The following is a 26,938-nucleotide window of genomic DNA, read 5'->3' on the forward strand; positions in this document are numbered from 1 at the left end:
GTAGGGACACGTGGGATGTAAAGTGGAGACCTGGGGGCAAGTGCCAGGGCTGCCTAACGCTTTTTTTTGGTTTTTTTTTTCTCCTTGTCTGTCTATTTGTGTGTTGCAGCAATATCATCCCACAGACATCACTGGCCAGCTCAACCTCTCCGACCCCTCAGTCAGCACTGTGGTGTGACCTGCTCCCCAAGGGCCATCAGTCCTTGCCCACCAGAGTAGGAAGGCACAACCAGGACTGCCTTTCCAGGGACACTGATGGGTTCTTCTGGGTGAGGTGGGAGGAAAGCATCCTTCATCTATACACGGTGACTTCATTGTATATCTCCCTCCCTTCCCAGGCCTGCTGCCAAGCTCGTGCCTCAGAATGCACGGCAGAACCAGGACACGGTTTGGACCTCCCTGTACAGAGATAATCACTTCTGACCAGTGCTGTTGATAATCGATATTGCCACTGACTGCCTACGTGCAAGGGACTCGGGAAGGCACAGGGTGGCTGCTCTCCCACAGCAGCAGGGAAGAGCTGGGGGCAGAATACAAACACATCCTTCACTTTGCAGGCTTCAGGCTTCCCAGCACACACGGGGCTTCTCAGGTGTGCTCCGCGTCTCCCACCACCCCAGAGAGCTCCAAGTGCTCCTCAGTGGCTGGAGCAGCCGGCGTGGCTCAGCAGGTTGGGCCATGTGTTCCTGTGGTGCTGAGGGACCTCTGGCTCTGTGGAGGGGCTGGAAAGTGTCTGCCCTGCTCCTCGTGAGGATGAACCCCCCTCTTCCTTGCTCCCACCAGCCCATGGCTATGAGTTGGCTCCTGTGTGTAGCCTGTTTGCAGCAGGAGTGTCCCCAGCCCCGCAGCCCACACTCCTCTGCTAAACGTGGCACACGGAGCCCTTAAGATGCTCTCAGCCAAGAGCCTGTCTCCCCACCTCTCCTGCACAGAAGACATCCCCAGGACCTGGCCATGACCAGCATGTAGCTCTCTCACCGTGGCTCTCCTAGCCAGGAACATCACCCCAGGAAATGGTTCTGGATGGTTGCACTGACCTTCAGCCAAGCTCCACACTGCCTCAGCACCAGCAATGCAAAGAGAGATGCTGCTGGCCAGTGGTGGCTTGCCACCCAGCCTGGCTGCAGTGTGGGGACACCACGGCAGGCTCTGGAACTTCCCTGCTGACCCAAAGCTCGAGCTCACCAGCCCTGAACCCCCAGCTCGGGTGCCTGCATCTGCCCAAACCCGGAGACACAGAAACTGGATCCCAGTTTCAGGAGGAGGGAACCAAACGAGGCTGACCCCCTTCTTCCCCACCCCTTCCTCCCCACGAGCACAGGTGCCCACGTGCCAGCACCCCAAGCACCTTCCCTACAGGTGCTGTGAGCAGGTATGGGGGCACCAGCCTTGGGGAAGCATCTGGCATCAGCCAGGATGGTCCTGAGCAGCTCCAGCCTGGGCAACACCACATCCCACCTCCTGCCGAGGTGGAAAACTCACCTGCAACGTGGTACCAGCAGTGTGAAATGCCTTCTCCTTGCCCCAGCCGAGCAGAGGGGTTCCCCTGAAGGTGGGCAGCCTTTGCAGCCAGGATTTTCAGGCAGCAGCTGAGGTCTGTGATCATCATCCCACTGACTCCAGTGGCTCCATCAAATTCATCTCACTCCAGCTGAGAATTTGGACCCATTCTACTTTATACGTCAATGTAACATTAATACCAAGTTTTTGCAAGAGCTCAGTAAAGTCTAAACTGGATCATGAAGTGGTTTATTCTGGTGCCTTGTGCCTCTTTCCTTCTCTGCCTTCTGGCAAAGCTGGCAGGGAGCCCCGAGCTGAATCAGAGCCTCACCCAGCACTGCTGCAGGGTTTGAAAACAGTAAGAGATGGAGGGATGGGTGGAGAAACCAGGAGGAGAAAGGGCAGGAGGTGCAGGGAGGACTGGGAGGGAAGGGATATCACCATTATGGGATGCCAGGCTGATGGCCGGGCCTGGCAACAGGGGCTGGGGACAGTCTGGAACTGAAATGTGAGCTGTAGGAGAAGGATCAGCTGGCAAGCCCCAGGAAGGAGATGTGGAGGTCTGAGGTGGTCAGGGGAAACCCCCCGAGGCACTGAGAGCAGCTGCAGCCCATGGGTCAGCAGGGCTGAGCCGGAGTTTGGCATCTTCTCAGGGGTTCTGGGAGTAAGAAAAGGGATTTCCAGGCACAGATCTTCCGCTCACTGGTCCACAGGAAATGTTTGCAAGAGGGGGATAGAGGCAGGTGGAGAAGGGCATGGACCACCTCCTGGCCTGGCCACCCTCCCTCAGTGGCCCCCACAGATGTGGGGTCTCCTCCAGGAGTCGGGTTCCCTGCGTAGGTGCTGGCAAAACACTGTGATGGAGCCCATGAAGGTGCAGAAGAAGATGCTGGCCATGAAGGACAAGGGTCCAATGACGAAGAAGGCAACGTAGTGCTGAGCAGAGAGTGAGGTCTCCTGACATTGCCTGAAGGACTCATTCCTGAGGTCCATGATTGGATAATTATTCAGCTGCTCTGGAGCCCTGCAGAGGAGCAAAGTCTTCTCTGGAAGAGAAAAGCAGCTCTGACAGGGACAGTTGTCACGGGCAGAGGGGACAGCAGGTCTGGAGGGGACAGATGGGACCAGGGCAGGAGAAGAGGGATGAGGATGACCAAGATCACCCATGGCAGGATACAAAGAAGGGAAGCAGTGAGGGCTCAGGGCTCATCAATGTCCTGTGACCCGAGGAGTGGGTTGGGATGGGATGGAATGGGATGGGGAGGTGGGCACAGTACTGGAGAGGGCACTGGAGAGGAGGTAGATTTGGGCAGGACAACAGATGGGGCAGGAAAAGGGGTGAGGTGGGCTCCTGGAGGACTGATCTGGGGAAAAGGGACCAGGCAGCATGGAGATGCCACAGAAGGTCCCAGCCAGCACAAATGACAAGTGTGCACCTGAGCTGGAAGCAAGCAGGACGGGGTGGCTGTGGGGAGGGACACCTTGCTGGCAGAGCTGGCTCCTCATTGCTCCCTAAAGTTCATGGGCTGAAGATGTGGGATCAGACAAAGGTCCTGGGGAAGGGGCTGAAGGCACTGAGTCCTGGTTGGGTCAGCAGTGATGCCCACCCCAGCCCACAGGCTCTTCTTGCCCAGCACCCCTTGCCCCCAGTGCAGCAGGACTGGGTTCAGCACTGGTTGGGTCCCCTTGCTGGGACATTGCCCAGGCAATCCCTGCTGGTCACCAAGGGTGGGGACCAGGAGCCAAGCCCAGGGTTGCCTCCCCCAAGCAGGCAAAGGAGCTGCCAGGGCTGGAGGATCTGGAGAACCTCACCATACCCTCCCAGGCACAGACCCCACAAGCAGCCGGGGTGCTGGGTCCCTGAGGGGAGCAGGAGGGGGTCTTGGGGACAGGGTCCTGCGGGCACTCACCTTGCACTTTTTCCCTGTTGTGGCTGAGCCAGCGCCAGAGGGGCCGAATGCTGCAGCTGCACACCCAGGGGTTGTCCTGCAGAAGGAGAGCTTGGAGCTGGGGCAGGACCCCCGCCAGCCCAGGCTCCAGCTCCCTCAGCCTGTTGCTGCCCAGGTTGAGCATGACCAGGCTGGTGAGGGGCAGGAAGGTGTCGGGGCTCAGCACGGTCAAGCGGTTGTTGCTGAGGTCCAGGTCCCGCAGCGCCCCGAGCCCCAGCAGCGCCCGGCTGTGGATCAGCCCCAGGTGATTGTGGGGCAGGCTGAGCAGCAACAGGTTCGGCAGGGGAGGGAAGGAACCCGGCCCCAGCACCGTGATGAAGTTGTAACCGAGCCACAGGACGCTGGTGTTGGTGGAAAGGCTCTGGGGCACCTCCTGGAGCCCGTGCTGGCTGCAGTCAGCCTGTCCCGAGGAGCAGTGGCAGGCGCTGGGACAGGCTGGGGAGGGCAGCGGCCCCAGGAGCAGCAGACAGCCCAGCTGGAAAGCCAGCACCCTGCCGGGGACCCTCCTGCACCCCATGGCTCTGGACAGAGCTCCCAGACCTCCGGTGCCGGGTTCCCCCCTGGGCAGGGTCCCTCAGTGCCGGCGCCTTGCCCAGCCGGAGCCGGGTGGTGCTGAGCGGGGTGCCGGGTGTGCTGGGCTCCCCACAGCCACGAGCATTTCCTCACCACCCTCCGGCTGTGAACCCGGACCTGGTTTTCCTCCGGGGTGGAGCTGCATTTTTTTTCAGCAAATATTTCTGCTGTGATGCCAGCCCTGGCAAGGTGCTGAGCCATGCCCGTGTCCCACCCTCTGCCAGGCACTGCTCCAGCCAGGTGAGCTGCCAGCTCTGTGGGGCCTGGCATTAACTGCTTGTGTGTTCTAAAGGCTTGAGAGCTGGGAAAAAGCAAACCCAGACCCACCTCTTGGCCTCCCTCCTCCCCACTGGGCAACTGCCTCACCAGCCAGGTGCAGGGGAAATATGGAACCAGGACCCCTGTAGCTGCCTAGGGTGGGATTAAAGCTTAAATCACATCCTCAGCAGGTCTAACCCCATCTTCTGTGCTGGCCCACTATGTCCAGAAGTCCTCAAAAGGATCAGACCTCTGCTGAGAGCCATTGCTACCCCACTGAGCCCAGACCCTTCCCTGGTCTCTCTTTGCCCCTGGCAGGTGACCAGAAGCCTTGTCCAAGGGAGGGAGGGGATGGGATGTCTGTCCCAGGGACCACTTTTCTCCTCCCCAGCCTGGTCACACTTCTGCATGCACAGGGGGGGACACCCAGGACCCCCAGAGCTGAAGGTGGGGGAAAGGTGAGCTGGCTGGCCTGCAGCCACCCAAAACTTGTTTACCTTCACCCCAGCAGGGCATTGCTGGGATGAGAGGGCTCAAAGTCTGCCTCCACCCTGTTTACACCTGCTCTGGTTCCAAAACCACACGAAGGTCTTCAGCAGAAGGCTGGAGAGGAGAGATGTCACCTCCCAGCACCCACCACCCTGGGCAGAGCTCGGCTGGAGATGGCAGCTCCACATCCCACCCACAGGGATGGGAGCAGGGACCTGGCACGGGGACACTGCCCTCTGCTCACCCCTTTTGGGAGCACCCTGGTCCCCAAGGTCCCCTGTCACCTCTGTGCCACGGTTCAAGGGCTGGAAGGGCAACAGGGCAGCACGTGGCTGCACCCCAGGCCAGGACCAGGATGTTCCCAAATCTGGGACAGGAGCAGCAAGCAGGCAGTTTATTAATAGCAGCCAGAGGAGCTTTGGTTTGTTTATCTATCCTGCAGCAAACTCAGTTTGCTGCATTAATCCCCATCTGGAAATAATTCAGAAGAATCCTCCAGCCCAGCCCAGCACTCAACCCACAGCCACGTGGAGCTGCAGCACTGGCTCATCCCACCACCAGCTGCTGGATGGGTGGAGAACTGAATTTTTAAGGAGCCCTGTCTCAAGATGCTCTTCCCCCTTCAAGGGCTGCACCCGACCTTTCCCTGCAGGCACTGGGGATCAGGTGAGGAGTGCAAAATTCATTGAACAAGAAACCCAACCACAAACCCTGTTAAAATCAAGGCCATTTCCAGCTTATGTGCTCAGAGAGCTCAGGAGGCTGCAAACACAGCTCCTCTCTCAGCCCCTCACTGCCAGCATGCTGCTCACCCCCTGCCGTGGCCAGGGAGATGTCCCCAGTGCCTGCTGGGGACACGGGTCAAGTGTGGGGCTGGTGCTTTCAGGGTCTGGACACAGTCCCTGGAGCACGGCTGTGCCCCTGAGCTCCTCTGTCCCCTGCCTGCTCCATGCTGCAAAGCTGTGTGCACAGAGAAGCCAGGTGTGAGCAATCCTTGGGCCAGTGACACGGGGACATCCCTCGTGGCTGGACCAGGTGTCTGAGGTGTCAGAGGGAGGTGTGGGCAGGATGAAGGGTGGGGACATTCTCATCCCCCCCCGTTGCACCCAAATCCCAGCGGAATGAAGAAGCAAGCCCCAGGATGCCAGTACAGCCCCACCACTACTGTCCATGGCATAAGGTCCCCAAAAAGGGTCCCAGCCACCCCCCCGGATGCTCAGCTGTCCCCTGCCCATGCTCAGCTCTCGAAGGCGGCTGTCACCCCGCAGCACAGGCAGGGCCGGCAGCAGCCACGCCGGGGGAACAGCCCAGGAGGCACCGGCTCTTGGCACAGCCCCACCGGCTGCTGGGTCACCACCTTCTCCTTGCCTGAGCCTTTGGTGGCCGAGTCAGGCTGGGACCTGCCGGCCCCCCGGGGATGCTCCTTGTCAGCCTTGACGATGAGGAAGGTGGCCAGGTCGAGGTCGAGCATGGCGACCCCGCCGCGGGGCGTGGGGGTGTTTTGGCGGCACTGCGGGCAGGGGATCCAGCGCTGCTCGTTGGCCACGGCATCCAAACGCTTCAGGCAGGCTTGGCAGAAGGTGTGGCCGCAGTAAAGCCGTCGGGGCAGGCGGCTGCTCAGGTCGTAGGAACAGAAGCAGATGATGCACTCGAGCCGCTGGCTGCCCCGGCTCGGGGTGCGGGAGTGTGCCCTGCCACACGGCCCTGGGTCCTCTGCCCGGGGGCTGCCACCAGCCTGGGACATGCTGGGAAGGGGTGAGAGGAACCATCAGACTCACAGCCAGAGTGAAAACACCTCCCCGTGCGGCCGATGCATGGGAGATACGGGGAGCGGCACCACGGGGTGGATTCCCAGGAGCATTCCAGGTTCCCTGCCTTACATCGCTGCCTGCTGCCTGCCCCGGGGACAGCCCTGCCCAGAAAAGCAGGACCCTGGCACTACAGGTGGCTCTGCCCATCCGAGGGGGACACCTTGTCCTTAGTGCCACCCCTGTGTCTCAGCATGGAGCTCTGCCAAGTGTCCCTTATGTGCCATGGGGGGTTGGGGGTGGCTGGACTGGTGGGACCAGTTCAGGGGAGCAGTGACAGTGACCAGGCAGTGCCACATCCTTGTTCCTCCCCAGCTCAGGGCCGTGCCAGGCTGCCTTGGTATGGCTGTCAGCAGCAGGAGACAAGCTTGCAGCATGGTGGGGAGAAGTAGAAGGAGCCCAGCATCATCTTAAGGAGGTCTGGTACCCACCAGCATAGCTGCAAATCTGTCCTGGAAGTCACCAAGGCTCCAGTCCCTCTCCACCAGTGACCTCAAGTGTTTGGATACACACAGGTATCCCCCCCTTCCTCCCCTGCCCCCCACCCCTACCTGTCCTGAGATGCTCCCCCAGTCCCTCAGGGGAGGTGTCAGAAGTGCTGTGCCATCCCGGGGGGCTGTGGCAGTCCCATGGGGACCATGGGGGGTCCAAGTCACCAGCAGACTTCCAGCCAGGTCCTGGTGGATGCTGGTGGCAGTGGGAAGGAGCTCACTTTTCAGGGACAGGCAGGCTATCGGATTAGCTGCTGGGAAGCCAAGCCTGGGAGATTGGGTTACAAGAACCAGGCTAACAAAGACCTCTGAAATCCAAGCCCCAGGAGAAGCCACTGACCACCCACTGCTGCTTCATTAGCAGAAGAAACAGTCCCACAAGGCTGAGGAGGTCTGGGCTGGCTTCACTCCGAGTGGAGAGGGCTTGGACATCAGCTGGGCAGCAGCAGAGGAGCCTTCCACATCTTCCACATCCACATGCTGGCCAGGAATATCTGGGCAGATGTTGAACCACCCTGTGGTCCCCAGGCAGCCCCCAGGCCCTGGGGATGTCTGTGACTGGAGAAGGGGACACAGGGAGGCTCTGGGCTCATGGGGGTGGAGGGGCTGAGGATGGATGGGGACATCAAGGCTCCATCTGGTGTCCAGGTGTGGGGTTGTGCTCCCCATCAGGTGCCCAAAGCCCTTGGGGATGAGTTACCCTCGGCTCTGCCAGGGTTGATGCCCATCACCAGGCTGGGTACAGCCCAGCACCCCTCAATGACACCGGCAAGGTTCGTGCTTGACCCACACATGACCCAGGGGAGGTGACAGCACCAGGGTGGTGGCAGCTCCGGCCCCGCAGCCACCAGCCCCGGCAGTGCCGCAGCCTCTGCAAGGAGGGCGGTCTCAGCAGGGGAACCTGATAAAGGGATAGATCCTGGACCGAAGATCCTGGAGGAGAAAAGCACATCCTGGAGCCTGGCAGGACACCCAGCAGCATTTCTGCCTGGCAGCAGGAGAGGGCAGCAGCTCCTGCTCCAGGCTGCAGCAGTGCGGGCAGAGCCCGGCAGCTCTCCTCTGCTCACCGGGAATTCAGCAGCCTCGGGCCGTGTTTCCAGCAGGAAGAACTGGAAGGGATGAAGATCTGGAGTCTCACAGGGTCACCGAGCTCTGCAGAAAAACTCCAGCCCTTGATGCCGGGGTGGGGAAAGCAGCAGCAGAGGAGGCAGCTCAGCTCCTCCGGGGTGCAGTGGCCACATCCTGACACAGGGTGCTGAGATACCTTTTGCAACAGGTTTCCCCAGGCAGTGCCCATGGTGTGTGTGTGCCCATGGGTGTGCACCTGTCCCCAGGTGCAGGGATGTCTCCCCAGCGTGTCCCCAGGTGCAGGGATGTCTTCCCAGGGCAGGGCTTGCCCTCCCCTTGCTGTGACAGGGACCTCAGTTTCAGCCAGACCCCCTGGTCAGGGTGGGTGCACGGGCACAGTGTGCTTTGGGTCGATCAGGAACCAGCTGTGTGGGACCCTTGCAGTGCCCTGGCACCTTGGGGTGGGTGGCAGCACCCTGGAGGTGGCACCCTGGGCAGAGCTGGTGCCTGATGGGCAGGGTGTGCTCCCTGCAGGGCCCTGTGCCCGGGGGTGTGCAGGCAGCTGGGTGCTGAGGGATGTGGGGCCGTGTCCCAAAGCTTCCAAGGAGTCACACTGCCACCCAAAGCAGGGTGGTGTCCTGGCTCCACGACGAGAGGAAAGGAGCTGGTGGGTGCCAGTCCCTTTTGGCCGTAAGAACAGGTCACAGAACCACAAGGTGATTCCGGTTTGCAGGGGCTTTTATAGCTCACCTTGTCCAATGACAAGCACGGGGGGGGAAATATGTTTTCCTCTTCCCAGAATTGATCCCCTGGAGCTGCAGGGACCTTTGCCCAGCAGGGCAAGGAGTGGCACCCTCAGGGGAGTGCAAAGGTCTGAAGCAGACGAGCCAGAGCCCAGCATCACCACCCACACTGCACACCCAGGAGGTGGCACCCACCCAGTACCATCCTCCACACCCCTGAGCACCCTGAGAAGACGAAAGGCACCCAGGGAGCACCCTGACACCCTGCAGGCAGCTGCTCATGTCACCCAGAGAGCCCTGCTAAGGTCTGGAGGCAGCATCCCCCCCCTGCCCACCCCCTGCCTTTCCTGCTGCCTCCAGTTTAATCATTGCTGGTGTCTGGCAGGCGCTGCTCTGCCCGGCCCCTCCTCCTTGTTTGCTGTCACCCCGGGGTTAGGCAGAGCCAAGGGCAGTGGTGACACATGGCACTGCCAGCAGACACTGCACCCTGCCAGCGCCCAAACCAGCAAACCCCTCATCCCTCAGCCCCCTGGTGCCAGCCCTGCCAGCCTGGGGCTCTGCAGAGGTGTCACACCCCCCCCTTGGGGACAGAACTCCCTCTCCAAACCACATTTGTCCCCGCAGGGTACGTGGGACCCCTGGGACACAGAGCAAGCACTGAGGGATGGGGCTTCCAGCCAAGCCAAGGTGGTGACACCAGGTCCTGGCTCTGTGGCCAAGCAGGGTTGGCCCTGGGGACACCAAAGCAAACAAGGAGGGGTCTGCCTGTCCCCACACCACCCCTGCCCATGGTCCAGGCAGGGCGAGCAGGAGAGGGACTTGTGCAGGGCTGTGTCCCTGTCACCCTCCTCTGCAGGGGGCATCTGGGCCAGGCAGGGGGCTTGGGGAGGTGAGGGGGGCAAACTGGACCTGCCTTGGGATTTCAAGGGCTTCCAAACAGTGGTGGGCTCCTGGTGCTGGTGAGATCCCAGTGCTGATGGGCTCCCAGGGGTGGTGGACTCCCAGTTCCAGTGGAATCCTGGTGCTGGTGGGCTCCCAGTAATGGTGGGTTTCCAGTAGGTTTCCAGTTCTGGTAGCATCCCAGTGCTGGTGGGACCTCGGTGGTGGTGGACTTCAAGCAGTGGTGGGTTTCCAGTGCTGGTGGGTCTCCCAGTGGGGACAGTGCCACAAAGGCCACTCAGCTGGCCCAGACAGGAACTTACCTCATCCCCAGCCTCCCCCAAAGCCAAACTCTCTCTTTCCAAAAGCCAGGACAGCTTGGCAGGCTGGGCTGGGCAGCAGCCAACCTCCCCAGGCAGGCTGGAGTGACTGGGCCCAGGCTGGCATCAGGACAGCAGGACAGCAGGACAACTGGACACCTGGCAGCTGCAGAGCTCAGGGTGCCACTGCCACAAGTCAGCACCACAACAATTATGGATGGAGAGGAGAGAGGAGAGAGGAGAGGAGAGGAGAGGAGAGGAGAGGAGAGGAGAGGAGAGGAGAGGAGAGGAGAGGAGAGGAGAGGAGAGGAGAGGAGAGGAGAGGAGAGGAGAGGAGAGGAGAGGAGAGGAGAGGAGAGGAGAGGAGAGGAGAGGAGAGGAGAGGAGAGGAGAGGAGAGGAGAGGAGAGGAGAGGAGAGGAGAGGAGAGGAGAGGAGAGAACAGAGGAGAGGAGAGAACAGAGGAGAGGAGAGAACAGAGGAGAGGAGAGAACAGAGGAGAGAACAGAGGAGAGGAGAGGAGAGCAGAGAACAGAGGAGAACAGAGGAGAACAGAGGAGAACAGAGGAGGAGGGCTCTGTGCCCCCTCTGCTGCCCTGCCCATCCTGCCAGGATAAGGAAGAAATGACACAGGAATCCCGTAAAACCCAGGGCGGAGGGAAGAGGCGTCCCTTGGCAGGGAGGAGATGGCTGTGGTTTTATTTGCAGCACCCTGAAGTCATCAGCAAACACACGCGGTCTTTCCGAGCCCCTGCCCTGCAGGCAGGCGGGTCCTGCAGCAGCCTCCTGGCACCAGGACCACCCGTGGGACGCCAACACCACGGCTGCCCATGAGACACCAACACAACAGCGGGCTTGTTCCAGGTCAGCAGCCCAAACCCCAGCCAAAAACCCAGCCTGGAGCCGCCCCTGCAGCTCCTGGCTCCTCGCTCGCTTTCCCCCGTGCCCAGGAGGTTGCAGAAGGAAAAACGCTGGGAGTTTTCCTGCTTTCCAAGCAGGGTGCCCCAGGGCTACCCAGTGCTGGAGCTGGGCCGGCAATTCACACACTGGACCTGTCCCCAGTGCAGTGCGGAGCCACAGACAAGGATGTGGATGGGGTGAAGGGCTGTGCCCCCCTGCAAGCCTGGCAGGAGGAACCAAAGGGGGCTGGGGCTTTCCTGGCATTGAGACACTGCTGCCCACAGCCATGGAGCTGTGCCCTGGAGCACTGCCCAGCACCTTGCCATGTTGTGTCTGTCTGTCCTTCCTGTCCCCATCCCTCTGTCCCACGGGTAGCCTGGCGAGGGGGAGCAGTACCCATCCAGAGCTTGGCACAGGGTCTGCAGCCCCCTTTGATGCTGTGGGAGGGCCTGCTCAGTTCTGGGGAGGTGAGTCCCCATCCTGGCTGGGGTCATGTCCCCTCTCCACTGCTCCAAGACAGAGATGAAGATGATGCCCTCTTCTGCCACCCCCACAGAGCTGCCATAACCCAACCCTGCCCACCAGCAGTGCCCCAGCCCCAGAGCAGAGGGGTTCCTGGCAAGGGCAGGCTGGCAGGGGCAGTGTGCAGGATCAGAGGCTCTCAGTGCTGCCCCATCCCCAGTGCAGGCACTTCTCAATGGCATCTCCATTGGCACAGGTCATCTTCAAGGCTTCCAGGCCTCAGCATAGCAGGGGGAACCTCTCCTTCTCCCTCATGCCCCACACTGGGCTCTCAGGACTTGGCAGGTGCCCATCACTGGCGTGTCTGGCTGCAGAGCTCACGGATGAAAAGCAAAGGCAAAGTCCAGCCAGTGTCACCTCCCTGCTGACAGCACTGCTGGGTGTCAAGGCAGCTCCCTGAGGTGCCCAAGCTGGGCATTCATGTCCCCTCCAGGCCACCTGGCCTTGTCCCATGGTCTGACCCTCAGGAGATGATGCAGCAGCACTTTCTGCAGCAGGGGCAGCACTTGCAGCAGCTGCATCCCCCTGCAGCCTCCTGCCCCTGGCCCTTGGGGGGCTTGTCCAGGGTGATGGTGTAGAAGGAGCCGGACGATTCCCCATTGGGCATCCTCAGGCTGCCATAGGGGTTGTAGGGACGGGACCAGGACTTTTCTGTGGAAATGGTTGGGCTGTTCCAGCTGGCAGCAGGATCTGGCTGCTCCCCCACACTGTAGATGGGCACGGCTGCAGGGTTGGAAATGACAGTGGGCTCATCCCTCAGGTAGTGAGTGATGAAGCTCTGCTGGAACTGGTCCCTCGGGATGTTGACACTGGCGTAGGGGTTCTCCAGGCTGACCCCACGATCCATGCTCCCCCTTACCATCAGCACACGTGGCCTGGCTGGCACTGACCACCTCCTGTGAGACAGAGACCCCGTTACCTCGGGTGTGGGGGTGTCAGTGCCAGGACTGTTCTCACAGCACGGGGAAGGGACCCCCAGCAGACCCCACGGGTTTGGGATCAGGGTGCAGAGCTGTGCCCCCCCTCCCTGCCAGCCCAGGGGACCCTGGTGTGCAAACCCTACACTTCAGCCCTGTGGCCCTGATGGGAGAGACAGGAGGGGAGGCAGGAGAGGGGAAAAGCTGGGCAGGGAGCCTCGGTGATGGGCAGGGTGCCGGGGGGTGGGAGACAGAGTGCAGGTTGAGCACCCCACTGGGGTAGGGTGGGAGCTTCTGGGAGGAAAAGGGGCTCAGAGGTGGGGGGCAGGCACTGGGGAAGAAGGAGGGTGCAGGGAAAAGGAGAAGGAGGGGAAGGAGGGGACAGGACCGAGGAAGTAGGGAGAGGGGTAGGGGACGGGGCAGGAGGGGGGGAGCAGGGACACAGGGGGTAGGGGAAGGGCGCAGGCAGAAGGGGACAGGGGAGGGACAGGGGGAGCGGGCAGGGTGCAGGCAGCGGGCTCACCCCCGGCACTCACCACCCGCGGAGCTCGGGCCGGCTCCGGACCCGCTCTGCCTCCCGCCGGGCTTCCTCCTGCGCGGCCCTGCCCCGAACCCACTGGCCCGCCCCGAACCACCTCCGCCCGCCCCGACCGACCGACCCATCGGCCCGCCCAGACCGGGTCCGGCCCTCCCTGACCGACCGGCCCGACCCACCCTCCCCGACCGACTGACCGGACCGCCCCGAACCGCCCCGAACCGCCCCGGCCCGGCTGCAAGGGCAACAGGCAGGGGCACGAGGAGCTGGGCACCAGTATTGGGTCTGGGCACTGGCCAGGGGTGTGGGGAAGGGGACACTGGGCAAGACCACAAGTACCGAGCATCGTGTGCCAGGCGCCAGCACCAGCCACTGGTACCGGTGGCAGTGGGCACCGGTTCTGACAGCAGATGCCAGCAGGGGCACTGGTGTGGGGCACCAGGACCTGGCACTGACACCAGTACAGCCACCAGTACCATCCACTGGCACCAGCACCGGTTCCGGCAGGGGCAGTGGTGGGGGATTTCCCTCTCCGGTCCCTCCCAAAGTGTGCCTTGCCCTGCTGAGGGAGTCAGTGGCCTCCAAGGGGGTGGAGGGGAGGGAACTGGGGGGCCTGGGATTGTTTTGGAGAATCTGGGAGGTCAACCTCTCCAAAGCTCTAGCACTGGGGCCCCGTGAAGTTCTGTGCCTCAGTTTCCCCACTGAGGACTGAGAGCAGAGCACATGCCGTGCACCACCAGTATCCCAGCATCCAGCTCCTGGGTATTGAAAACTTCAAAACATCTGCACGGACACCCCAGAACCTCTCTGCTCCTGCAGGGTCACCAGGAGAAGAGGCAGGAGCAGCCCTTGTCCCTTCACTGGGCCTCGCAGCTGCCAGCACCCCCAGACCTGCTCCTTTTGGCTTTTTGCCCCAGATTTCTGTTCCCTGCAGCTCTGCTGGCAGGGTCATTCTCCATCTGGTACAGGCAATGAGGAAGATCTGCAGCCCCCCCCCACCCATCCAGGAGCAGAAACCCCTAATCTGGAGCCTGAAATTCAAACATTTAATTTCTTGGCAAGATACAACTCTCAAGCAGCACCTGGGAGGGTTCAGAGGTGATGGAGAATCTTCAGCTGGAAAAACTGCTCCCCCAGAGCCCAGGCTGTTGCTCTGGAGTTGTCCTGTGTGGAACTCACTGAGCAGGTGCTTGGGAGCTGGGCACTCCTTGAGTAAATGAGGAGCAGAGCTGATGTGTAGCTAGTGGCTGCTTTAAAAAGCCGAATTTCCTGCAATTGTTTGCAGGGAGGGGTGGGGAAATCAACAGAAAAAAACCCAACCGTAAACTTGGTGCCCACCCAGGCAGCCTCCTGTGCCAGAGGAGGTGATGGAAGAGGGAGGTCCTCACAAGGTGCCTCGGTGCTTCCAGAAAAAGGTGTTCTTGCCAAGCAGCCCAGGAGACAACCTCAGGGATTTGAGGATGAGCCTCAGAAAAACAGAAGAAACAGGAGAAAAAGACAACCTGCATTTTCCCTTTTTTTTTTTTTTTTCTAACCAGACCCAAGAGCTGATTTGCAGCCTGTTCCTCCTCCCAGCAGCCCAAGAATGAGGGGGCAGACACATCAGGGGGGCTGAGACCAAACAAGATTTTAGGATTTTTTTGCAGGTAAGCTGCAGTGATCACACGGGCTGCCTCGAGTCCTTGGGGCTTCACACACAGCAAAAGGGCATTAATTTTTTGAAAAAAAGGAAGCAAAACCAAATCAGGATGCCACAGGCATGTCCCACTACTGGGCACCCTTCCCTTGGGGACAGGGAGACGTGTGGCACTTTCTCCAGCTTCTCCCCAGGGCTCTCCCAGGAACAAAGATGCAAAAACTCACAGACAAATCATAATTGTGGAATATTTCCCTCCATGACCTGGGAGAGGCAGTGCTGTGGCACCAGCACATGAGGGTGACAATGCTCTTTCCAGCCCAGCAGAGGATCCTAGAGGCAAAAGAGCTCTGGGAACACAGTGGGGACAGCATGAAGCCCATGTGGGTGCTGGGCACTCATCTGCTGGCCTGGCCAAGCCGTGTGGGAGGGCTGAGGATGCTGCCTGCTGCCTTTGGGCTCCCCAGCCCCTGCTGCCCCTCACCCCATGCACAGAGGATGCTCCAGAAGCAGCTCCAGAGCCCAAAACCTGTCTAGTTTAGCCCCACACTGCCCTGCCAGGGGGATGCTGCATCCCTCAAGGATAAGGAGTCATATAAATAATCTGATGTCCAGGCTGGTATGGTCTGAACCAGCACGGCACAAACTGGGGGGCTGGGCTGCCACCTGCCCCTGCCCGGGATGCCACCCACTGCAGGAAGGGGGCAAGGAGACCCTTTTCTAATCGCCCACCCTGCCCCCATCCCTCCCCTGCAGCCCCTGGGTCACGGTGGGGTTTGGCAGCCAGGAGGGGGAAACGAGCATTGTGGCTGCCCACTGCGGCCCAGCTGGAGGAGAAAGCAAGGATTTCCTGGCCCGGAGCGAGTCCTTCCCGTCTCCTCCCAGCCCCTGAGAGCTCTGGGGCTGAGGGTGGGATGCTCCCGATGGGCTTTGGACCAGGAGCCAAGGGGTTGGTCCTGTGCAGAGCTGCTGCCGAAGATGCGAGCAAGGAGGAGGCGAGGACAGAGCCCCAGCACGTCCTCCTCCAGTGCCCAAATCCCCACCCTCGGCTCTGTCCCACCCATGTGCAGAGCCCTGGTTTGGGCAGAGAGCACAGAGGACACGTCCACCCATGGGGTTCGTGCATCCTCACCCACAGGTGCCACAGGGTCTGCCCTGGTGCCATCGCACAGGGAATTTCAGAGGAACAATTCCAACCTCAGCCCAGCACCCCTGGCAGGTTGGTGCTGCAGGATTTGTGTCCCACAAAAAAAGCCACAACCTGCAGCTCCCTGCATGGCACCAGGCAGCAGCAAGCAGCCCGGGATGTCTGTCAAGCACTCGGCAGCACGCAGGGACCTGGAAAAGGGGCTGTGGGAGCCTCGACTGAGGACACTTGGCTGGGCAGCTCACGGGCATGGCCACAGCTTGTCCTCCCTAAATGTCACCTCTCCTGCCTGCGGAGGAAAGAAGCGGGAAAGGGGCGGGGGCAGCTGCCGGACCCCTCCTCTCAAGAGGCTCCAGCCAGACACCGCTTTTGCTTTCGCTGCAAGCAGATTCCTCCCTGCTGCAGCCGCACCGGGGTCCTGTACGGCAGCATCCACACCTGCCAGGGGTTTGTTAGGATAAGGGGCAGATTTCCGGCTATTTTGCCATGATTCAAAGTTTCCGCTCCTGGGGATGGCTGCGGCAGAAGGGCTGTCAGCCATCTCCCGGCCCGGAGCATCCCTAGGGCTTTGCCATCCTACTCCTTTTGGCCCTTGCCCCGGGGATGGATCGGGAATGGCCCCAGTGAAGGTTTTGCCGTGGCAGGGCAGCTCTGGTCTCCCCATGGGGAGCAGGCAGACCCCATGCAGCACCCAGCTCCCAGCAAAGCCCTTGGCTCCTCTCTCAGAGGAGGTCTGGTTTCTGTCCTGCCGCCTGCCTGTCCTCCCTCCCTCCAAACAGTCCCCGTTTGTTCGGCTCTCGGTGCCGCCTGGAGCCGGGGCCGCGTGTCTGGGCCGCCTGTGCACAAGGGCTCCTTGTTCACCACCTCCCTCCCTGCTCGCCCCTCGCCTGCTTTAGCAATTATCCCAATTAGCCGTGCCCTCGCCCTGCTCCACGGCTCTATCTCGGACCCTTGTCCCTCCCTCCTGGTTCGTGCTGGTGGCAGCAGCGCTGCTGCCTGCAAAGAGACATAGGATAGAATTATGGAATTGTTTTGGTTGGAAAAGGCCTTTAAAATCACTGAGTCCAACCATTTCCTCAGCACTGCCCAGGCCACCACCACCCATGTCCCTCAGCACCACATCTACATCACTATAAAACCCCTCCAGCCCTGCCCTGGGCAGCCTGGGCCAGGCCCTGACAACCCTTTCCGGGGAGAAATTGTTCCCCAGCTCCAACCTAAACCTCCCCTGGCACAACTTGAGGCCAAAAGTTCCTCTTGTCCCATCCCTTTTTCCTTGGGAGCAGAGCCAGACCCCCCCTGGCTCCAACCTCCTCTCAGGGGGTTGCAGAGAGCCACAAGGTCTCCCCTCAGCCTCCTCTGCTCCAGGATCAACACCCACAGCTCCCTCAGCAGCTCCTGGGCAGAGCTCTGCTCCAGACCCTTCCTCAGCTCCATTCCCTTCTCAGGACACTCTCCATTCCCTCAGTGTCCTTCTGGTCATGAAGCCCCCTTCCCCAGACCAGAAATCCAGGTCAGACAATCCCCAAGCTGTCCCCTCTCCATATCCTGGTCCTGAGCCATGTCCAGCCCCTGCCCTGCTGACTGCAGCTTGGATGCAGGGTGGGCAGCACTCTGCTGCAGCCATGGGGCAGGGACAGCCATGGGGCTGCCACTCCCAGGATGGCTCTGAGAGCCCCATCTCCCTCTGACAGCAGCCGGGGGCTCCCGGGTTTGATCTTTACATCTCAGGGCTGTCTGTCCACTCCCATTTGTGTCTGTCAGGCTGGTGAGGGCTGCAGAGCCTGGCAGTCTGTGCTGGCACGGCAGCAGCCCCGGGCAGGCAGCCCCTGAGCTGGTACAGAGCCACCTCTGCAGCTCTGCCAGCCCCAAACCCTCTGTGTAGCTCAGGGTCCTGTGGAAAGCTGGGTGGTGGTCGGCTCCTCAGAGACCCTTCTGCCTTGCTGGGGAACAGCCCTTGTCCTCGAGCCTGCATCCATCCAAAACTCCACCTTTTCACCAGCTATAGGGCTGTGAAATCTCCAGAGCAGCCAGGGGCTGGGTGGGTGCTTGGTGTTCTGCTCAGCTCCTACCTGCCCCACCTCACCCCCACACGTGTCCCCAGCAGACATGGCTCATGGTGGTACAACCCTTTCTGTCCACCCCCTGTCCTGTTCTGGGGACACAGCACAGCCCCAGTGGCACCCTGATGGCTCACTCACCCATCTGGTCACCCCGGGGTCCCCTTCCAGGCTGGAGCATCACTTTCTGCCCCATGGAAGGACCTCACCTCCCATGTCACACTGGGGATGGAGGTGGCTCTGTTTTGGGGGAAGTTTGCCTGAAAAAGCTGAAAATCTGCTGCAAAACCAAACTGCTTTTTCAGTGCTGGGCTGCTCTTTGGAGCTCTGCCCCAGCCCAGGCAGCACCCGCGAGGCACAAGCACCCGTGTTGGGCCCCCCTGGTCCCACCACACTTCTGGAAGTATCTAGAAGATGCCTCTTTCTCCCTGACCCAGTTTGTGACTCTCTGCCACATCCCAGCACTGTCAGGTTACATGCAGAGTGCTGGGCTCTCCCTGGGAGCCAGCAAAGCAAACACCAAATGTCACTGCAGTCACAAGGTGTCTGCTTCAGCCCCAGCATCCCCAGCACCAGGATGCTGCACCAGTCCAGCTGGGAGAAGGAGGGCTGGGAAGAGCCTGTCCTCAGCTCTGGTGCATGCTCTGGTTTCTGCTGAGCCTCAAATCCCTCAGGCTCAGTTAAACCCAGCATTGGCTGGGCTGGATGGGAAGGGAAAAGTGGTTTTTTTTTGCAGAGCTGCCATCTCTATTTCTGGGCCATCCCTGTCCTGTTTTGCCCAGACTCAAGATATTTTTTTTAAGGAAGTGGGTTTTTCTTCCACCCTCTCAGCCCCAAAATTCAACTCTGGGTGTCCCTGGGACTATGCACAGGTGAGGTGGGGGAGATGCACAACTCCAGGTTTGATCCAGGGAAGAAGGTCTGGGACACCTGGAGCTGCTGGTTCACTTGGGCTGAGTGGAAAGCAGGCACATGTGGAGCCACGGCACAGGCTCAGCATCAGGCATCATCCTGTTAGAGCTGGTGCTTCTCTGCAGGCATTATAAATCCACAGAATCCAGCAGGACAACCAAGATTATAATGGCTGGAGTAAATGATGAGGAAGAAAATTAGGGTCAAGTTATCTTCTAGCATCACTGTTCAGCTCAGCAGAGCTGGGGCAGAGACTGCCCGGTGGTGTTACAACTTTCAGTGCATCTGAGAAGCAAAGGTTAGAAATGATCCATTGGTGACACTGGGAAGGAATGGGTTTTGCAGAGGAGCTGTGGTTGCACACAGAGTCCCAAGGAACAACAACCACTTGGTTGGAGAAGGAAACCTTCATTGGTCTGGATGGCATGAAGTGCACCCACTGGTGTAGCTGCTCCTGGGTGTCAGGGTAGAGCTTGCTGCAGGAGATGGGGAATGAAGGGTACAGCTGACCTGAGGAGCTCCCTCCAAACCCAAGAACATGCTTGGCCTACTGGAAAGGTCTCAGAAAATGGTAAAACAAATCAGTGCTGTTTTTAAAACTCAGACCCACGTGTCACATCACATCAGCAGAGCTCAGGAGATGTGCTGAGAACACCCACGTGCAGCACCACGATGTTCATTTGGGTGAAAAAATGCACATAATATAATGCATAAATAATATTGCACATAATGCAATAGATTTTTGTGAAAGGTAATGCAGCATGGCTGTACATATGGCAAAGGCAGGTGGTAAACCCAGGAGTAAGAGTATGGCCAAAGGCAAAGGTTAAAGTTGTCCACAGGGGTTGGGACTTGATAGGAACATCACTGGAGTGGCCACCCAGGCCCAACTGAAAACAAAGGATCAGGGGTTTGAAGAATGAAATTATCTTCAGTTTGGGTTGAAATGCAGAGATCTTGGTGCAACAGATGAGCAGAGAAAAGGGGAAATTCTGCATCTCACAATGCAAACCTGGGAGAGCCCTGCAAGACACATTGAGCGCTCACATGCTGGGACAAAAACTTGGGACCAAAGCCTCCCTTGCAGAAGACTCAACCCATGCCACTTGCTCCCAAGGACCCCATCAAGCCTGCCACAAGCCCTAGGAGAAAAAGAGGTGCCAGGCTTCAGTTTGGGCTGCAAACTGCTTCACAAGTGCCTGAGTAGGTGGAAGGGAGGCCACGAAGTTCTGCTGTGCCAGGGTGCAGAGGACCCAGTACCATGTCCACTGAGCACAGAAGCAGAGACAAGCAGAGCTATTGGAGCAACACGAGGATCCTCAGCATCTTGGCACAAACATGCTCTTATTCAGCAGAAAAGCTGCCTGATATAATTTATGATTATTTTTAAATAGAGCTGTTGCTTAACTCACCAAAGAGCAGCGTAGTAACACCGTGTAGCTGGGTCAGCACGAGATGCCATCTGAATTAATAACAGAAAATGGCTCGTGCTCACTCACTTCCTGCAATTTCCTTTGCTCTGTGAGTTCAAGCATAATAGTTCTTGCCATCTGCATCCAGAAGTGTTTGCAGGAAAGTAAGCAAAAAGTGCCACAGACAGGGAGGGGCAGGGAGGAATTAAGGGAATCCCTGTTCAGTGGTGTCAGGGTGCCAGAGAGCAGCAACTTTGCATGGATTTGGGCAGATGAGATCAGAGAGGAACACTTGGAGGGACTAAAGGTAACGTCATTACAAAACCCTTATTTCACAATAAAATAGAAGATTAAAAAAACAACTGGTAACATTGTCAAAGGGGGAGTGTGGATTTCCTGCTGATGGGTTAAGCTTCATGATCCCAGGGTTGGTCCAACTTAAGGATGGAGCATGGCTGAGGCCTTGGGGTGCCAGTGCATCCCTCTGGACCTGGTGGCCTTGGTGACCTCCTCCTGGTCAAGCATCTGGGTGACATTTTTATCATCATTGCCTGGAGCATGGATGGTCAGATAACCTGTGGGATGTGTAAGGCCTGATGGAGTTGTGCTGTCCTCCAGGCTGACAGAGAATGGCTTGGTTGGAGGGGACCTTAAAGCTCATCCATTCCCACCCCCTGCCATGGTCAGGGACACCTCCCACCAGCCCAGGGTGCTCCAAGCCCCATCCAACCTTGAACACTGCCAGGGATGGGGCAGCCACAGCTTCTCTGGGCAACCTGAGCCAGGAGCTCAGCACCCTCATACCAAGGAATTCCTTCCTCATGTCTGACCTTTGAGTTTAAAACCATTCCCCCTCATCCCATCCCTCCAGGCCCTTGTCCCAAGTCCCTCCCCAGCTTTCCTGGAGCCCCTTCAGGCACTGGAAGGTGCTCTAAGGTCTCCCCATTGCAGCCTTCTCTTCTCCAGCCTCAACACCCCCAGCTCAGCCTGTCTCCAGAGCTGCTCCAGCCCTTGGGTCATTCTGTGTCCTCCTCTGAACTCACTCCAGCAGCTCTGTGTCCTTGTGTTGGGAGCCCCAGACCTGTGCTCAGCACTGCAGGGCCCCCAGCAGGGTGGGGGCAGCCCCTTTGCTCTGCTCCCACCGGGATGGCCGTGGGGCAGGGTCCCTAAGGGATACGGTGGGGTCCATGGCTCTGATTCGGCAACAGGAAAAAGAGGTGCTGGGGTTGGGTGATCTTATTGCTGGAGGGGCCCCCTCCTCGCTGCCCCCCTCTCCCCCGAAGCAGCATCTCCCGCTCCGGGCCCGCGGAGCCGTTTCCAGCGGCTGATGCTGAGTCACTGCGGGCCCCTCGGAGCACCGGGGACCCGCCGGGGGATGGAGCGGAGGGGTTGCGGGGCAGGGAGGGCTGTGCGGGATTGGAGGGGGATGGGGGGGCTTAAGCGGCAAGGGGGGAAAGGGCGTGCGGGAAGGAGGGGGGGGGGGGGGGGGGGGGCTGTGTGCCGGGGGGTGGGATGCGGAGTGGGGGGGGATGCAGAGCTGGGGGGGGGGGGTGGTGTGTGCGGGGCCGGCGGGCCCCGTCGCTGCTGAGCGAGAGAAATGTGATCCGGCTGCACCACTGCGGCGGCACTGCGGGGCCGGGCGGCAGCGGGGCGGGAGCGCGCAGGCAGCGCCCGCGCCCGCCGAGCCCCGCGGGACGGCGGGACCCATCCTGCCCGCTGCCTGCCCGCTGCCAGCCTGCACCTGCCCGAGGGGGGAGAAAAGGGGGTGCCCGAGCTGCAGACCCCCCCACACCCGGCCAGCCCGCCGAGTGTTGCATCAGCCCCGCGCGGAGCGGGGGCTCGGCGGCCGGAGGAGGCGGGGGGGGGCCGGGGGAGGGGGCGGGCGGAAGGTGCCTCCCCGGCCGCGCTACCTGCCGCCTCCCCCCGCCCGCCGCTCCCCGCCGGAGGAGCATCCGGAGCCCGAGGAACCGGAGGAGCCCGGCGCCGGCAGCCCCTGCCTTTGTGCCCGCTGGGGAAGCTGCCGGAGGAGGCGGAGGGACCGTGGGAAGCCAGACCGGGAGCCACGGCCCAGCCGGGAGCGGCGGAGGGGACCCGACAGCATCCTCGGGGACTCGCCGGCATCCTCGGGGACCCGCCGGCATCCTCGGGGACTCGCCACTTGGCACCGGTAGCGCCTGCATCCCTCTGCCTTTCAGATAACCTTTAGCCGCCTGGGCCTCAAGACGTTCGCCGGGGACCGAGCGGGGGTCTGGAGGCTAAATTGGGGACACGGCTGCACCAGGACCCCCCTCCCGAGGCACGGCGGGACAATGCAGGTAAGGACCGGCAGCGACCGCCCTTCTGCACGGGCTGCCCGGGGGGCATCACCCGTGGGGGGCATCACTCGGGGGGCATCACCCTGCGGGCGCGCAGGCGCGGGGCCATCTGCGTGTGTGTGTGTGTGTGTGTGTGTGCACGTGTGTGTGTGTGCACGTGTGTGCATGTGCACATGTGTGTGTGTTCACATGTGTGTGCACCGCTGGGCGCCAGCGCGGCGTGGGGCTGCGGTAGGAGGTCAGTGGTGGGGGATGTGCTGTGGTGGGCTGGGGGTGCTGGGCAGGGCTGTGCCACCCCGGGGTGGGGGGGATGCGGGGTGCTGTGCCAGGGCTGTGCGTGAGGGGTGCGGTGGTGCGAGCAGGGACCCGCGGTGGCCGTGGCCATCTGCAGGGGTGGCCGTGAGCGTCGCGCTGCAGGTGCCTGTGCCAGGCCTGCGGGCTGAGCCCCGGGGCTGCTGCTCTGCGCGGTTTGGGAGGGGGGGGGAGGGATATAGGCTGCTTGTGGGGTGCAGGATGTGGGTTGCAGGAAAGGGCCGTGATGGGGGATGGGTGATGCGAGGCCTCCCTCCCCAGGACGGGCATGTCAGGGTCCTTGCCCGGTGGTGCCAAGGCATGGACCCCAGGGACACCCCCACTGGGGTCAGGCAGGGATCCAGCTCCCCACGGCTCTCGGGCATCCAGGGGTGAAACACCCCCACCACCACCCCCACCACCCCCCGGCCTCTCGCCATCCCCAGGGGTGGCTTCTGGGAGCAGATGGCCTCCCCAGGCCCCCTCTGCCAGGCCTGGCAGGGCTCAGCAGGAGCAGGCATCCCTCTAACAGGATTTGCAGCGTGATGGAGGCGAGCGCCTTCGTCCTTCTCGGAGGAGAGACAGGAGGAGAGGCAGGAGGAGAGACGGGAGGAGAGACAGGCTGTCGCCGGGGCTGCTGAGGGGGGAAAATGGCCACGGGCTGGCTGCCCACTCCCCCATCTCCTGCTCCCAAACGTGGCCTGTCCTCTCCAGCAACCCCGAGAGAAGGGCAGGGGAGATGGGATTGGGAAGAGGCAGCTGGAGGGAGGGATAATAGCAGGGACGGATCAGGAGCAAGAGATGGAGGTAAAAATAGATCCACTGAGCAGAGGAGGGGCTAAACGTGAGAGAAAACCCTTTGCAGTGGCAGGTCTGTGGGGTAGCCCCCCGGAGGGGCCCTGCATCCAAGTGGGGCACAGGGGAATGTGCCCTCCTGGTCCCCAAGACCTAAGGGGGACCTGGGACCCCATGCTCAGAGCTGCCAAGGAGAGCTGCCCCGAGGGGCAACACCTGCCTGCTCCCACTCCTGCTTCCATGGGGCCAGCATGCGGGCAGATGGACAGGACCTGCAGGGCCCCCCTGCCAAATTGCTGGGATGCAGGCAGGTGTGCATCCCAAGGGAGTGTTGGCAGCCAGAAGATCCCTGAAGAACCTTGGATCCAACCCCCTCTCGCTTTTCATTTCCAGCGAGCACAAAGCTGAGCTGGGGACAGAGGTGCCAGGGACAGAGGGGACAAGGTGCGTGGCAGCCCCAGCAGCAGCCAAGGTGAACTGCCCTCCGGCACAGGATGCTTCCTGAGCTCCTGCCCCACGGGAGCTGCTGGTGACGGCAAGTGGGAGAGCCGGGAAGTCAGAGCAAAGGAATTTGCAAACACATTCTTCAGCGCCACGAGGATCCCACGGCGCATAAACAGGAATAAAGGCCGGCAGAGGCGGGGGCCCGGGTGAGGCTGGGGCTGCTCCCAGTTCCTGTGAGACCTCCATGGACTCACCTGCTCCGAAGAGCATCAGGCACCACGATCCCAATTTTACCATTCCCAACCGCAGCTGATCCGGTGCAGGAAGCGCCGGCGAAGGCGAAGTGGGGGCTGCTCAGTGACTGCCAATGTCACGTTAACATCCCGACGAGGTGCTGCAGGGAGCCAACCCTTTGATCGCCTGCCCGAGAGCATCCTCCGAGGCAAGCAGGATGCTGCTGTGAGCCCTGCCTTCCCCTGCCCGCCCTCGCCTCGCACCCAGCTCCCCCGGGGCTGGCTGGAGAAGAGGGGCGTGGGGCCTGCTGGGTCTCCCCAGGATGCTCTCCCGCGCCAGCGGCTGCTCCCCGTGCTCCTGCTCCGCGGCCAGACCCAGACTGAAAGCTCAGCAGGCTGCCGGCATGTTTTAGCCTGATGCAGGCATCCCTCAGAGACCCCAGAGCAGTGGACAGTAATGTGAAAACGATACTCATGTCGTGTCTGAAAGGGCAACAGGTCATCATCAAAATGGAGGCGATGAAAATCATCCACCCGGAGAAGTTTTCGGAGCTGCAGGCCTCGCAGCCGCGCTACGCGCCCGCCCCCCGCCGCGAGCCGCCCCTGGTGGCCAAGCGCGCGTGGCCCTCCGAGTCCGAGATCATCGTCAACCAGGCCTGCGGGGACATCCCCGCCTTGGATGCCACCCCCGGGCCTTTGCCGCTGCCCCGGACTCCCCCTCTGCCGCGGCGAGAGCGTGGGTACCAGGCCCAGCGGAAGGGCAGCTCGGAGGTTTGCTACCACCGGCAGCCGCCGTCGGACGAGGTGATCGTCAACCAGTACGTGCTGCACCCCTCGACGCCCTGCGAGCCTCTGGAGTGCCCCACCTGCGGCCACATGTACAACTTCACCAACAAGCGGCCCCGCATCCTCTCCTGCCTGCACTCGGTGTGCGAGGAGTGCCTGCAGATCCTCTACGAGTCCTGCCCCAAGTACAAGTTCATCTCCTGCCCCACCTGCAAGCGGGAGACCGTCCTCTTCACCGACTACGGGCTGGCAGCTCTGGCTGTCAACACCAGTATCCTCAACAGACTGCCAGCCGAGGCCCTGGCCACCAACCCCGTCCAGTGGAGCAGCGACACCGACCGCAGCTGCTACCAGACCTTCCGCCAGTACTGCGGGGCTGCCTGCACCTGCCACATCCGGAACCCGCTGTCTTCCTGCACCATCATGTGAGACCCCTGCCCGCACCCCCCGGCAGCGGGGCAGCTGGGAGAGGACGGCGCAGTGCCACGGCCCACCCCGAGTCCCTTCTGTGACAGTGGCACAGCCCGAGGATACTCTGATGCTCACCACGGCCGAGGATGTGGGACCAGCCTCCTTGCTGGCACTGGTGAGAGGCAGCGGGGACACTGGGACCTGGTGGCAGCCCTCTACCACCCTAATGCTGCCAGGGGAGAAGGACCCTGGGATGGGGAGCACATCTACCAGTGTACCCAGTGGTTCCAGCTCCCCCTGGGTGCTGCTGCGGGTGCCCTTGCTGTGTACTGAGCGTCTCACCAGGCTCCTTCCCCAGACATCTGCTCCTTCTCTCCCCACGGCTCCCGAGAGCGGACACCGGGTCCCAAGCAGAGAGATGCTCCCCATCGCCCCACGGCCACCACCCGTGGCACGAGGAGCCCTGAAGGTCACGCCGGAACCCCCGCCTGGCACAGGAGGCAAGGACAGGTCCCCGGCTGCCCACCCCCACCCCACCCCCCTCTGTAAGTTATTTGCCAAAGCTTTCATCTCAGTGGCCAAGCCGCCATGCTCCTGAGTCGTAGCCACGCCGAGCCACCGCACCAGCCCCTCGGTTGCGAGCAGACACGCGGCCCGGTTCCTCCGCAGGCCCTCGAGGAAAGCTCCACTTTATCCTCGTTTTGGAGGATTGTTTTTTTCCCCCATCCATCCCCAGCCACCCCCTCCCAGGCTGCTACTCATTCACAGAGGCATTGAGCTGTGCCCGTTCTCTGCTGCTCTGCCCGAGGCCCTGCACTGATGCCCTGTGGGATGGCTCAGGGGGGGCAGTGTGGGGTCCAGTACCCCCAAAATTACCATCAGTACCAGTGAGGGAATGTAGCTGGGCAGGGGGGCAGAGGTCTGACTCCTGCCCATAGCCCCTTCCCAGGAGTAACACCTCTGAGCCCTGTGTGGAGGGGCTGGCAGGGCAGCAGCCCCCTGGGCACAGTCTTGCTTTCTCCAGGGCACCTGGAGGGGTAGGTTTGCTGCCAAAAAAAAAAAAAAAATAATAGCAAAAAAATTAAGAAAAAGCCATAATATGCAGGTGCTCCCACAGGGCTGAGCACCACAAACCAGGCAGGCAACGCCTGGTCCCAGGGCACCAGGGCTGGGTGAGCGTGGGGGGACCCACAGAGCCCTGAACGCTGCAGGAAAGAGCATCCCTGCCTCTGCCCAAAGCCCTGCATCCATCCAGGGAGAGGGGCTGCAAACCCCCCCCCAGAGCCCACCCCGAGGGAGCAGCCCCAGTACCACCCTGCTGCCTGCAGAGAACGGGGGCTGGTCCCGTTTCTGTGTTGCTCTGCAATGCCTCCCACTGCTGGTTGTGACAATGATCATGTTTTATACCCGGCCTTGTTCTGACCCCCATCAGTCACCCCAATAAAGGTTATATTGGAACCAAGGGTGAGCCGGAGTCTCGGGGGCCGTGGGGCTGCAGGCAGGAGAGGGGCTGCATGCCAGGGGGGTGCTGAGCAGGCTGGGGGG

At 61.1% G+C, this 26,938-nt stretch overlaps 5 protein-coding genes across 10 annotated transcripts in view; 2 read left to right on the top strand and 3 right to left on the bottom strand.

The window, feature by feature from the left end:
• The window catches only part of GRIN1 (glutamate ionotropic receptor NMDA type subunit 1), a 35,316-nt gene extending 33,564 nt beyond the window's left edge, over window positions 1–1,752 (top strand). For 4 of the 5 annotated variants that reach the window (XM_071765724.1, XM_071765726.1, XM_071765725.1 and 1 more), the window contains one exon: window positions 110–466. In XM_071765724.1, coding sequence (XP_071621825.1) covers window positions 110–178 — 69 coding nt within the window. In that variant the 3' untranslated portion in view covers window positions 179–466. Of the gene's footprint in view, window positions 1–109 lie in introns of all 5 variants that reach the window. The other variant, XM_071765727.1, reaches the window with a different exon arrangement.
• Window positions 1,753–2,139: 387 nt separating this feature from the next.
• LRRC26 (leucine rich repeat containing 26) lies at window positions 2,140–4,109 on the bottom strand. Its single transcript, XM_071765731.1, has 2 exons — window positions 3,411–4,109; window positions 2,140–2,546 (listed from the first exon to the last, which is right to left on the bottom strand). Exons 1-2 carry the CDS (start codon window positions 3,964–3,966, stop codon window positions 2,287–2,289), a joined length of 816 nt encoding a protein of 271 aa, XP_071621832.1. The 5' UTR covers window positions 3,967–4,109; the 3' UTR covers window positions 2,140–2,286.
• A 1,802-nt stretch (window positions 4,110–5,911) lies between these two features.
• Window positions 5,912–7,267, bottom strand: RNF224 (ring finger protein 224). Its single transcript, XM_071765732.1, has 2 exons — window positions 7,129–7,267; window positions 5,912–6,514 (listed from the first exon to the last, which is right to left on the bottom strand). Exon 2 carries the CDS (start codon window positions 6,511–6,513, stop codon window positions 6,007–6,009), a length of 507 nt encoding a protein of 168 aa, XP_071621833.1. The 5' UTR covers window position 6,514; window positions 7,129–7,267; the 3' UTR covers window positions 5,912–6,006.
• A 3,482-nt stretch (window positions 7,268–10,749) lies between these two features.
• On the bottom strand, window positions 10,750–13,094 carry CYSRT1 (cysteine rich tail 1). 2 transcript variants are annotated; one of them, XM_071766161.1, is made up of 2 exons: window positions 12,940–13,094; window positions 10,750–12,395 (listed from the first exon to the last, which is right to left on the bottom strand). In XM_071766161.1, the coding sequence occupies exons 1-2, from the start codon at window positions 13,077–13,079 to the stop codon at window positions 11,963–11,965; spliced, it is 573 nt and encodes a 190-aa protein (XP_071622262.1). In that variant the 5' UTR covers window positions 13,080–13,094; the 3' UTR covers window positions 10,750–11,962. The 2 variants fall into 2 exon arrangements, with proteins under 2 accessions (XP_071622262.1, XP_071622263.1); XM_071766162.1 differs by having other exon boundaries at window positions 12,953–13,063.
• Window positions 13,095–21,993: 8,899 nt separating this feature from the next.
• RNF208 (ring finger protein 208) lies at window positions 21,994–26,855 on the top strand. Its single transcript, XM_071766066.1, has 2 exons — window positions 21,994–22,433; window positions 23,913–26,855. Exon 2 carries the CDS (start codon window positions 24,614–24,616, stop codon window positions 25,409–25,411), a length of 798 nt encoding a protein of 265 aa, XP_071622167.1. The 5' UTR covers window positions 21,994–22,433; window positions 23,913–24,613; the 3' UTR covers window positions 25,412–26,855.
• Window positions 26,856–26,938: the final 83 nt, after the last annotated feature.

This window comes from Heliangelus exortis, chromosome 22 (assembly GCF_036169615.1).
Source record: "Heliangelus exortis chromosome 22, bHelExo1.hap1, whole genome shotgun sequence".
Lineage (NCBI taxonomy): Eukaryota > Metazoa > Chordata > Aves > Apodiformes > Trochilidae > Heliangelus > Heliangelus exortis.

Excerpts from the sequence above, each read along its gene's own strand:
- LRRC26 (XM_071765731.1), bottom strand. The coding sequence starts at position 3,966 with ATGGGGTGCAGGAGGGTCCCCGGCAGGGTGCTGGCTTTCCAGCTGGGC. Across the intron at positions 2,547-3,410 it reads CAACAGGGAAAAAGTGCAAG|AGAAGACTTTGCTCCTCTGC; the intron begins GTGAGTGCCCGC and ends TTTCTCTTCCAG.
- RNF224 (XM_071765732.1), bottom strand. The coding sequence starts at position 6,513 with ATGTCCCAGGCTGGTGGCAGCCCCCGGGCAGAGGACCCAGGGCCGTGT.
- CYSRT1 (XM_071766161.1), bottom strand. The coding sequence starts at position 13,079 with ATGGGTCGGTCGGTCGGGGCGGGCGGAGGTGGTTCGGGGCGGGCCAGT. Across the intron at positions 12,396-12,939 it reads GCGGGTGGTGAGTGCCGGGG|GAGGTGGTCAGTGCCAGCCA; the intron begins GTGAGCCCGCTG and ends TCTGTCTCACAG.
- RNF208 (XM_071766066.1), top strand. The coding sequence starts at position 24,614 with ATGCAGGCATCCCTCAGAGACCCCAGAGCAGTGGACAGTAATGTGAAA.